The sequence below is a fragment of the Pipistrellus kuhlii genome, unplaced genomic scaffold, assembly GCF_014108245.1.
Source record: "Pipistrellus kuhlii isolate mPipKuh1 unplaced genomic scaffold, mPipKuh1.p scaffold_m20_p_3, whole genome shotgun sequence".
NCBI lineage: Eukaryota > Metazoa > Chordata > Mammalia > Chiroptera > Vespertilionidae > Pipistrellus > Pipistrellus kuhlii.
Genome location: NW_023425529.1, coordinates 66678377 through 66691209, shown reverse-complemented (window position 1 = coordinate 66691209; position 12833 = coordinate 66678377). Strand labels below are relative to the sequence as shown.

General features: G+C 38.3%; 1 protein-coding gene across 1 annotated transcript in view; it reads left to right on the top strand.

Annotated features, from left to right (window-relative positions):
• The window catches only part of PAWR (pro-apoptotic WT1 regulator), a 107251-nt gene that overhangs the window by 67413 nt on the left and 27005 nt on the right, over positions 1-12833 (top strand). The window contains exons 2-3 of the mRNA XM_036454730.2: positions 5222-5353; positions 12752-12786. Coding sequence (XP_036310623.1) covers positions 5222-5353; positions 12752-12786 — 167 coding nt within the window. The remainder of the gene's footprint in view (positions 1-5221; positions 5354-12751; positions 12787-12833) is intronic.

Sequence of the window (12833 nt, the reverse complement as noted above, 5' to 3'; positions counted from 1 at the left end):
GGACTTTAAAGATATCCTAATTTCCTTTTTATTTAGTTACTTTGTCAGGTCTATAGGAATGGTCTGAATAAATTTAGAACATGTTATAGCTTCTCTTTAAAAACAAAACAAAACATTTTATTGATTTTCTTACAGAGAGGAAGGGAGAGGGTTAGAGAGTTTGAAACATTGATAAGAGAGAAACATCAATCGGCTGCCTCCTGCACACCCCCTACTGGGGATATGCCCACAACCAAGGTACTTGCCCTTGATCAGAATTGAACCTAGGACTCTTGAGTCCGCAGGCCTACGGTCTATCCACTGAGCCAAGCCAGTTAGGGCATAGCTTCTCTTTTTTAACAACAACATTAGTTGCTTGCAATGAAGATCATACTTTTTTTTTTTTTTTTTTCCCCAGGGGTTTTATGATATTTGTTAAAATATTAGCGCTCTAACATGTATTTTTGGAAGAGCAGAGCTTGGTAAAATTCAGAGATGCTTATTATCATCTCTGTTTAAAAGCTGATTTTGTGGGAAAATAAATAAAAGAAGCTGACTTTATTTCAATTTATACTTGTCAACCCTGTTCTCATGCAACTTTCTAATATTAAAAGGAGAGAATGACTTTTTCATGTTTACATTTATTTAGAAATGAGAGTTAGAAAGAGAGAGAGGGAATTCAGTCCCACATTATTGATACAAGTATAATATAAAATCAGTATCTTGTTTTCATTTTTTCCCTCTTAGATATAAAAAGCTTATATTTTATAAAAAGTTTAAAAATATTTAGGCTTCTTTTTGGTCCTCCTTTGCTAGTACTTATTTAACAACAATTCTCTCTCTCTCCCTTAAGGATACCAGTCACCTATGTGCTTAGAGGATTATTAATCTTTACAAGAAACAGAAATAGAAAATGTCTTTGCTCACTTTCTTTTATTAACTCAGTTCTTTTTTGTTTTCATTCTTTTCTTATTTCTCACCATTTTTAACAAATTTATCTAGGTATATTTATTCCAGTTAGCTTAAAGAATTTAGGGGTGCTTGTTAAAAGAACTGTACAAGTTGCTAGAAGAACTTCAGAGAGAAATTGTGATTCATCAAGTAAGCCCTATTCTAAAAGCTGCCTGAGGTGTAACATGCACACGCTCCACAAAGATAGCATGTGCAATAGGTTCCCAGGTCAGTGGAAAATGGTGTTTTTATGGAAAAGAACATTGAGAATTTTAACTTGGGGTGCCACAGTCCATCTCCCTGATTTTTATCATCTTGGTAACTCATTCATTTATCAAACATTTACTGAAGAGGTGTGTTTTTTTTTCTTCTTTTTTTCTTTTAATGTGCTACTGGTAAGGGAGTCTACATTTGTTGAGGATGTGAGAAAGAGGGAAGGTTTGTGTTGAAGGGTTGGATCTCAAATGAAAACAAAGATAACATCCCAGTGCTCAGGGAGTTCATGGCTCCCTGCCTCGACTTTTACTTTTTATCTGTCTACAAGAGGTCCCGTGCACGAAATTCAAGCATGGGCAGGGTTCCTAGGCTTGGCTGGCAATCAGGGCTGATCAGGGCCTTCTGGCTGCTGGCCAAGGGCTTCCTTCCCTGGCTTCTGGCTGCCGGCGGGGGGCCTTCCTTTGTTCTGTGCCACCACCTGGTGATCAGTGCGTGGTTGAACTCTAGGTCTCCCAGTCGAACTTCTGTGGGGACAGTTTACATATTAGCCATACACACACACACACACACACACACACACACACACACACACTAGTGACCCAGGACATGAAATTCGTGCACATTAAAAGGGAATTAATTAGAGGAAATATTTTAATATTGCTATTTGTCCTTTCTCTATGATAGAAGTGTCAGAGATGAAAGGAAATTAATAAAATGTATATGAAAATCTTCCTTTCAGAGTCTAGGTCATACCATGGGAACCAGAGTCAAGTCCCTGCCCACTCACCAAATTGCATGAGACCCAGACCTGGCCGGCCCCACCCACATTGGGCTAGATCCAGACCCAGCCGTCCACCCCCCGTCAAGCCCTGCTGGGTAGGGGATGCGGCCTGAGGTCCCCCGTGATGCCCCACCAGGTCGGGGGCACAGCCTCAGGTCCCCCAGCTTGGTGCCAAGGCGGGGAGTGCAACTTCAGGCCTCCCTGCCCAGGACCAGGGTGGGGAGTCCACCCTGAGGTCCGGTGTCAAGCCTCGCTTGGCGGGGGAGAGGGGGGCACGGCCTGAGGTCCCTGTCAAGTCCTGCCAGGTGGAGGGTATGGCCTCTGGTCCCATGGCCTAATGCTGGAACAGGGGGCGTGGTCTGAGTTCCCCCAGCATGGCGCCTGGTTGGGGGGGCACAGCCTCAGGTCCAATTGCTCATTAAGGCTTGTTATGGGAACTTGGCCTCCACTGTGGGCACAGCCATCTTGTGTTATGGGACCCCACTGCCTCTGTGGGCGCAGCCAGCTTGTTATGGCATGACTATCTATTTGCATATTCCCTCTTTATTAGATCGGACTAATAGGTTCCATGAAATAAGAATTCTAGCTTTATGCTACTGAAGTTCAATCCTACAGTCAGGGATTTTTGCAATTCAGGTACTGGAGAAAGGGATGGCTGCTTTGTAGAGCAGATTAGAGATGAGACCACTTTATTTTGTCCAGGTCTTGTATTCTTGCTTCTCAGCCACCACTGTACATTAATGGTTGCTTCTCTTCCCAGTACTACATACTGAAGAATTCCTTTGCTTAATTTTCTTTTCTGTTCTAGGTCCTCTGTCATACAGTTTACATTATTGTGGTTTTATACATTTTAATGTTAACCAGAATGAATATTCTGTCATAAACCCTTTTAAAAAAGTAACTTTTCTGAAATGTCTTATGTATTTGTGCATCCAGACGGCCCACCCTACTTTCCAAATATATTCTCTTAAGATTTTGATTGACATTTTTTTAATATTATAAGTTGATTTAAGATTATTGACACCTCTAATAAGTTTTTCTCAATTTAAGAATGGATTTTAATTTATATTTCTCAGTCATTTTATAGGTTGTTTTTTTTTTTAATAAAGTGTTTTAGTTCATTAAGGTTATTTTTAAAATTAATCTCATTGTCTATTGATGTTACTTTGGGAAGTTATTTTTGCTTACTTATTGAAAAGCCATCTTCAGTAGCTCTAATAATTCTAAAATATTTTAGGTTATATTCTTGATAAAATCGTATCATTTGAAGTGATGGAGTTTTGCCTTCTTTATAGTGCTGAAATCTTATTTTCCTTACCTACTTCTATCAAATAGTCCTTCCAGAATGATGTTAATAACTATGTTGGTGGACATTAATGTCTTAAATCTAATTTTGCTTTTAAATTTTGTTTATATTTTGCCATTTAACATGATCCTTTATTGGGTTTTGTTTTCCATATAGGAAAATTTTTTTTTATAGGATCAAATTATCTATTACGTTGTTTGACTAGTCTCTTCATTTTTGATCCTTGTCTCTCTTAATCTGTACAGTTAATTACTCTATCAGGTTATTTTCTCAAAATCAGTTTGATCATGTTTTACTTATATGCCAGGGAATTGTAGCACTATAACATCTTTCCATGTTATGTAGTGAAAAGAACAGAGTTCTCAGGCTATTTATAGTATATGTATTTATTATTTATATGTGATTAAAGCATATGCCTCTCTGATTTTCTTTCTTTTTAAAAAATATACATTTTATTGATTTTTTTACAGAGAGGAAGAGAGAGGGGCAGAGTTACAAACATCAGTGAGAATCATTGATCAGCTGCCTCTTGCACACCCCCTACTGGGGATGTGCCCGCAACCAAAGTACATGCCCATGCTCTATCCACTGAGCCAAACTGGTTTCGGCACCTCTCTGATTTTCACCTTGTGAACTAACTGTGAAGGACCTGAGATCTTATCCTTCTTGTAGACTAACATGTTAGCCTACAGTAGTTTTATGGGTCCTGGCAGAAGACAGGAGTCTCTTGGGTCAGAGACAAGGACAGCTTATTACTCATAACAATTGCAGTAGCGACAGTATCATCATTTTTCTTGCACTGGTTATCCAAGCCCCAGCTCCTACAAGTTACATGACTAGCTAGGACCAGATGACACCAGTGCACACAGTTTCATTAATGGAGAGGACCCTGAACATTATTCTCACCCCTTCCATTCTTTTTCTGACTTTCTCCCCACATCATTCTAATTTAAGATTCCTTCTCGGCTTCCATATCCCCCATTGTGAACCTTGTGTCTCACTGTGCTGCTTATGTACTAGGTTCTTCCTATTCCAGACACTCCAGTGATCCTTCTTGACTTATACAGTGGCCTCCGTGTGTGTGTGTCTGTCTGTCTGTCTCTCTCTCTCTCTCTCTCTCTCTCTTCTCTCTCTCTCTCTCTCTTTAGAGAATTTTTAAGTTCTATTGTCTTTCCTGCCATTTTGTATGATGGTCAATGTCTTAGTGTTTGCAGAGTGCCTGCAGGGATATTGTTTGTTTATTTTTTGTCTTTCATAGAATCCTTTAGGGCAGTGTATTGGTTAGGAATGTGTTCAGTTACAATGGGTGTAATGGATAGAGTTTGTTTCTGATTATGGGTTATTGTTTTTTCATGTAAAAAGTCTAGAGATAGAAACTGCTCATGTTGATTCAGCTTTTTAGCAACACCCTTTCCTGTAAGTTTTTCCATGTGTTCTTCCCACCATCTGAAAGTCTGTTTTCTCTCTATCTACAGTTCTAGGAATTATCCATCCTTTAAAGTATAAGCTCTTCTACAGAGTCTTTGTAGAGGTGAAAAAACTCTTCTGTATGTACTCACAGTACTAATTAGCTAGAAAGTGGCCTTTATCATTAAGTTTTATATAGATGTCTCGTTTTCCCTGTACACTATAAGACCTTGTCTGTGGTGTATCTTTTTTGTTTCCCTCCAAAAAGTGCCTTGTTTAAAGTAGACACAGTTTGTTTACTTGTTGAATGGATGATACAGAATGAGTGAACTCTACCTTTAAGCAACTATTGAGATTACATGTTGGCAGTGATGTGAATATGGAATTGTGGCTATTAAACAGATAATTTAATTTACAGGAAAGAAATTTATACCAGTATTTTGCTGAAAGAAACATCTCTATTGTGTAAATTAGTTTCTGAAAGCACAAATATTTCCTTATTCTATCAAATGTATTTTCACATACTTTTAAAACATTCTATTAATATTTAGTGGTAAAATGAAAACTGTTCTTTCTTTCAGTGCTTAGATGAATATGAAGATGATGAAGCGGGGCAGAAAGAGCGAAAACGAGAAGATGCAGTTACACAACAGAACACTATGCAGAATGAAGCTGTCAGCTTATTAGATCCAGGCAGTTCCTATCTGCTACAGGTGAGTATTTAAAAAATACTAGGATGTTACTAGCTCTTTTTTTTTTTTTTTAATCCTCACTGGAAGACATGGAGAGAGAGACAGAGAGACAGAGAGAGAGAGAGAGAGAGAGAGAGAGAGAGAGAGAGAGAGAGAGAGAGAGGGAGAGAGAGACATCAATCGATTGCTTCCTGTACATACCCTGTCCAGGAATTGAACTGGCAACCTTTTAGTGCATAGGATTACGCTCAACCAACTGAGCCACTCCAGCCAGGCATCACTAGCTATTTTAATGATAATTTGTAAGTTACTATTAATAATTTTTCTAGTTTCATTTTGGTTGAATCAACTTCATTGAAATATTTTCAATGGATTTAAAAACTGATCCTCCTAATATCCAAACACTTCTGACTTAAGCAGTGTTTGGTCTTTATTTCCTGATCGATGAGTATTTGCTGACTAATAAACAGTATCACAGTATAAAAAGTATCAGATATAAACAGTAGCAATTGTAAAAACAACCAAGACTAATGTTTACCTCTTAGTAAGTTTAAGTGAGTAGTATACAGTTCTATTCTAGTTTGGTATTTGTTTTAGAATTGCATAGCAAACAAAAGAGTTCAACAGCAAGTTCTACAAAGTTAAATGTTTAAAGATAATAAAATTGTGAATTGTTAGAAACTTCTATATTTCTGTGTAATTATAAAATACTTTTTTAAAATAAAAATTTAACTCAATTTTAAATTTGCTGATTTTTAAAAAATTCTTATGGCACACATAATTGGAAGTTGATGGTATTGGATGATTCAGTATTAAGAAAATCACTTTGCAGAATCCTTTAATATAAACTCTTAAGTTGGAAATGATCTTGATATAATGGAATCTTAAATTAATTTGATCACATTTTGAGATCTTAAATTAGTGTAGTCTTTTCAGAGTTCCAGTGTTGACTTTTTAAAAATGAATTTTATTAAGAAACCACTTTTAAAGGAGCTTCCAATAATGTCCCCATTTTATTGGTTAAAAATGACATATTTGCAAGATAATGATAAAAATGCATTTGAAAGAGAGAAGCAAAGTATTTTGAGGTGGTTTGGTATGCGGATAAAGGACTTCGTTCTCCTCTGCTCTTTGAGGAGATATATTGACATGAAAAATCGAAGCGTGGTACAGGTTTATCTGTTCACCTGTACCCAAATTGTTGCTACTGGGACAAGTAGAACCTATTACAGATAACATGGTGTAAGCTAACAAGCAGTGTTTCAGCATCTGTGTGACTATTCATAATCGAAACTATCTTTGTGTGCTTTGTCTAACAAAGTTGAAATTGAATCTGGGCTTAATTCCACCTGTAGAGTATTATGCTAAGTGAAGTAAACAAGTCAGAGAAAGACAAATACCATATAATTTCACTTATATGTGGAATATAATGAACAAAATAAACTAACAAACAAACTCATAGATACAGAGATCAAACTGACAGCTGTCAGGGGAAGGGGTTTGAGGATGGGTAAAAAGGCGAAGGGATTAAGCAAAAAAAAAAAATAATAATAATAAAGCAAAATTTATACACACAAACAACAGTATGGTAATTGCCAGAGGGAAAGGAGTAGTGGGGAAGTAAAAGAGGGTAAAGGGAGGATAAATGGTGACAGAACTTGGGGTGGTGAACACACAATACAATATACAGATGATGTATCATAGTACTGTATACTTACAGCTTATATAATTTTATTAAGCAATATCACCCCAATAAATTCAATGAAAAAAATGTATTTTTCCGTGAGTCCTGGTGCCTGGATGCAAAATATATAAACAGTGCTTAATTTCCCTTGTTTGTTTGTTTTTTCTTTTTCTCAAAGGACTTTTTTTTTCATTTTTAGAATGGAACAATGATGAACAAATAAATTAAACATGAGAATGAGAATCCTAATTTGAAAATTAAAAAAATACGGGCCTATTCCAGGTGAAGATATAGGCTTAATTTATTTGGATAGAAACAATATAGCATTTTTTAAAAAATGTGTTTTTATTTCTTTTAGGAAGGGAGGGGAGAAGGAGGGAGAGAGACATCGATTGATTGCCCCCTGTATGCACCCTGACCAGGGACTGACCCTGAAACCTGGGTATGTGCCCTGAACGGAAATTGAACTGGCAACCATTTGGAGCACAGGACAATGCTCAACCAATGCTGAGCCACAACGGCTAGGATGAGAATATATAACATTTTAAGACCTGGTTTTAGTTCTTGGCCATTCCATTTATTCTGGCATACTCAGATAACATCAGGCAGCAGCTTTTAGAAAGAGGGTTGATTTCTTTCTGTGGAAGAAGCCCTTACCCAATGAAAGCTGGGGTGGCTTCTGTTAGAACACATGGCTTATTCTCAAATGCAGTACACATGCAGATACGGAACAGTCTCGGCTGATCCGGGCGCTCTGAGGAGCTTTCTGCCTCATACAGTTTGTCTTTTTTCCTGTACCTTTCTAATTTCTTGCCAGGCCCACTCTTTCATTTTTGTTACTGTCATTGGCAGTTAGGATGGGACTCATCTTTACCTTGGTTCCAAGTTTTCTGTTTTGCCAGGCTCTGTGCCTAGGATGAAAATGGGGTACTCTTCCAAGGGTCCCAGATTGACACATTGAAGTTGGAAGGACTTTTTTTTCATAGCATTATCTGTGAGTCAACCATTCAGTGAAACAAAACTTCAAATGTGAAGAATAAAATAGAAATATGAATGTGGCATTGGGAAAAGGTAGAATATTTTAAGTTTCTACTTGACATAGTTTCAATTGGGAGTTCAACTGCTTGCTATGATGAGTGCAGACAGCAACCAGCAGTGGCAGGCCCTGATGGCCCAGTTGGGGCCAGACCCCAGGCTGGGAGGGGAAATGGGGTTGGGTGGCGGCGACCAATCTCCCTCAGTGCCTGGGTGGGATAATATGAACTAGTGGTAATAAAATGTTTTTAAAAAATTTTCTTCCCTGGCTGGTGTTGCTCAGTGGTTAAAATGTTGGCCCAGGCACCGAATGGTCTCCTTCAATTCCCTGTCAAGGGCACATGCCTGGGTTGCAGGTTTCCCTGCCCCTCGTCAGGGTGCAAGGGTGGCAACCAATAGAAGTACCTTTCTCACATAGATGTTTTCTTTCTGTCTCTCTCCGTCCTTCCCTTTCTCCCTTCCATTCTATTAAAAAAAAAAAAAAAAAAAAGATGGAGAAAATAATCTCAGGTCAGGATTAACAAGAGAAAAAAAGATAAGTATTTTGTGAAATTAAAAATGGATCTGCCTTATGACCTAGCTATTTCACTCTGGAGATTTATCTGAAGAAACCCTAGTTTGAAAGAATATATGTTTGAAAAAACACTAGTTTGAAAGAATATATGCACCCCTGTGTTCATTGCAGTGTTATTTATAATAGCCAAGATATGGAAGCAATCCAAGTGCCCATCAATAGATGGGTGGATAAAAAAGTTGTGGTAATTTACACAAAGGAATACTACTTGACCATCAAAACGAATGAGATCTGACCATTTGCGATAGTATGGGTAGACCTCTAGGTCCATTATGCTAAGTGAAATAAGTAGTCAGAGAAAGACAAATACCATATAATTTCACTTATTTATGGATTCTAAAGAACAAAATAAATGATCAAACAAAATTGAAAGAGACTCAGACATAAACTGATGATTGCCAGAGAGGAAGGGAATTGAGGGACTGGGTGAAATAGGCGAAGGGATTAAGAAGTGAAAATTGGCGCCCTGGCTGATGTGGCTGGATTGGTTGAGCATTGTCTCATGCACGAAAAGGTCACCATTGAATTCTAGTCAGGGCACATACTCAGGTTTCGCATTCAGTCCCCAGTTGGGGTGCATGCGGGCGATAAACTATTGATGTTTCTCTTTTACATTGGTGTTTTTCTCTCTCTCCCTCTTCCTTTCTCTCTCTAAAATAAATAAAAATATTAAAAAAAAAAAGAAGTAAAAATTGGTTGTTACAAAATTGTCATGGGGCTGTAAGAAAAGCAGAGGGAATATGGTCAATAATACTGTGATAACTATGTATAGTACTAATTGGGGTAATGGAAATGTCAAAGGGAACAGAATGTAAAGTATATGGTTGTTGCCCTAGCTGGTTTGGCTCAGAAGATAGAGCATCAGCCTTTGGACTGAAGGGTCCCAGGTTTGATTCCAGTCAAGGGCACATACTTTAGTTGCAGGCTTTATCCCTAATTCTGCTTGTGGAAGGCAGCCAATTGATGTGTCTCTTTCACATTGTTTCTATTTTTGTCTCTCCTCCCCTCCCTTCAATTCTCTCTAAAAATCAATGGAAAAATATCATTGGGTGAGGATTAATAAAACAAACAAACAAAAAGTATATGTTTGTCTAATCACTCATCTATACACCTGAAACCAATCCTATGTAATAAAAGCCTAATATGCAAATTGTTCGACTGGTAGTTCGACCGCTTGCTATGACGAGTGCTGACCACCAGAGAGTAGCACGGGACATGGGGGGCATCAGTGATGTGATGTTGGCAGCGGGCGGCAGTGGAGTGCTGCCAGCCCCAGTGGGCCCTGACCAGAGTGGGACTGTGGTGGGATGGTGGAGCAGGTGAGTGGGTGCGAGCAGGGGCCCAATTGCCCGGCCAATTGCCCCACAGACGTCGACCAGTGGTGGCGGCGGCAGGGCCGCGGGGCTGCCGCTGGCTCCCAGGCTCTGAGGGCGCTGGGTGGGGTTTCTGGCCCAGACCAATGACCCCGCAGACAGCAACCAGCCTTGGCAGGCCCTGATTGCGCAGTTGGGGCCGGCCCCGGGCTGGGAGGGGAAATGGGGTTGGGTGGCAGCGACCAACCTCCCTCAGCACCTGGGTGGGGAGCTGTGACCTCTTGCCGGTTACCTGGGGGTGGGGTGACGGGGATGGAGGTGCAGTGAGAATGCGGGGTATTTGCAGAGCTCGCTCTCACTGCTCCTGCTACTCTTCCCCGGGACGCCCGGGCTCTCACACAGGATACCCCTGAACCCAAGAGGAGCCTGCCCTGCACTCACGAGGCCTCTTCTCTTTCTTCCCCCTCCGTCTTTCCCTACCTCCCTATCTCCCTTCTAATCTCTCTGAAAAGCAATGAGAAAAAAAAAAAAATCTTCTGATGAGGATTAACAAAAACAAACAGAGATATGATGTTTTGGAATTTAGGGCATTATTAGCATTTTTTTTTCTAATGCTTATTTAGATAGGTATCATTTAAGGTATATGCCTTAGTTTTAGTTCATATAGAATAAGATTAGGGAATTTTTATAAAAGAAAACTGTTATAAAATGTTAATTGAACTACTATTTGTGAAATTTTAGGGGAATAAGTTCCATATGAAACCATTATCATCAGGATTCAATAAGATGTATTTTAAGTGAACACACATAAGCTTAATATGTCTTTCTGCTTTATCTGAATAACCAGTGATTAAACATTTTAACCTAGTTATTATGGTTCAAATATAACTTAGAAACTAAATTTTATAAAGTATATTCTTTGTTGGTATTCACTAGAGGTTTCATATTTTTGTAAATAGATGTTTCACATGTTTGCTGTACGGGATACCAAGAATTCATCTGCCTTATCTTTACGGGGTGCCACATTAATGAAGGCATATAAAGAAACTGTAAAGCGCCATTTTCAACCTTTTTCATCTCATGGCACAATAAACGAGTCACTAAAATTCTGTGGCACACCAAAAAAATATATATTTTTTGCTGAACTGACAAAAAAAATAGGTATAATTTTGATTCATTCACACCGGATGGCTAATGTGTTGGCTGTTGTCATTTTTTAAATTTGACAATCTGAGGGAAAAGAGGTCAGTGTCCCTGACTAAAGAGTCAGGTATTCTATGTTTTAAAATTCAGCACACCATTGAAAATAGCTGGTCCAAAGTTTACTTTGCCTAGCAAGTAAAAAATAGATGATACCCAAGGGTACAGTGTCTTTCTGCAGAGGTAATTCTGCTGTCACACAGTGGCACTTCTAGTGTCCTGTCACCTGGTTATTCCCGTAGTGGGTTAATTACAAAGGAATTGTGCTAACTTTCTTATTCACCTTTGCCATTTAATTTCCACAATAATCCAATAAAATAGATATTGACTGTTACTCCTTTTTGAAGATGAAGAAACTGAGACTGATAGGTATTAAATAACTTACCTGTAGTGCTGGCACTTGGATCTACGTAAATCCTATGGTTCCCACATTAATATGTTCTTTATTGCACGACGCAGTCAGTGTTCTCAGTCATATGGTCATCTTATAAAGAGAGGTTATCTGATTTTGATTATATCTGAAAATTTTTTTTCATTGTAGGGTCTCTTTTGGAGACTTTTAATAATTAAGTAGAAAAAAGAGTTACTGGTGTTTACAAGACTCACCATTTAATTTTGACCAGTTTTTATAAAATGATAATGTAAAAATATTGGGAGAGCTTGGGCAAGATAATTTTCCCACCCCAGTGATTAATACTAACTCACAGCAATTTTTTTTATACTTTAGAATCAGCATAAAAAATACATTCTCACCAAAACTGGTTTGGCTCAGTGGATTGAGCATCAGCCTGCAGACTGAAAGGTCCCAGGTTCGATTCCGGTCAAGGGCATGTACTATGGTTGCGGGCACATCCCCAATGGGGGGTGTGCAAGAGGCAGCTGATCAATGTTTCTCTTTCATCTATGTTTCTAACTCTCTCTCCCTCTCTCTTCCTCTCTGTAAAAAATCAATAAAAAATATATATTTTAAAAAATATATTCTCATTTTTAGCTGTCTTTAAAAATGAGCAATAGTTATACATATATATGGTGAATTGTAGCTTTTTTAAAAAAATTGAAGCCATAAAAAATGCCTGGAAAGGGTTATAATTGTTTCATATTTTAACGTTCATTGACTTTCAGGAATATTTAAAGGTGATGGTTGATGAACGATGCTTCCTTTATTTTCTTAATTTTTAAAAAAAATATATTTTATTGATTTTTTACAGAGAGGAAGGGAGAGAGAGAGAGCTAGAAACGTCGATGAGAGAGAAACATTGACCAGCTGCCTCTTGCACACCCCCTACCAGGGATGTGCCTGCAACCAAGGTACATGCCCTTGACCGGAATCGAACCCGGGACCTGTCAGTCCGCAGACTGACCCTCTACCACTGAGCTAAACTGGTTTCGGCTATTTTCTTATCTTTAATACAATTTTAAAAAGTGATTGGTTTTGTCTGAAATATCAGATGTAGAGTCTTGTTTTGTTTGACCAGTAGTGCAGATTTTTTAAAGCAATTGTTCTAAATTATTTTCTTTCAAAATGAGATATTTTCTATCAACTGTTTTATGTAATCTAGAATCTGTGCTTGCACACACATTCAAACTGACATGTAATTATTTTTATTTCACAGGAGCCATCTAGAACAGTTTCAGGCAGATATAAAAGGTAAGAATCCTTAAGTTATGATTTACAACATATTGTAGACATGAGTG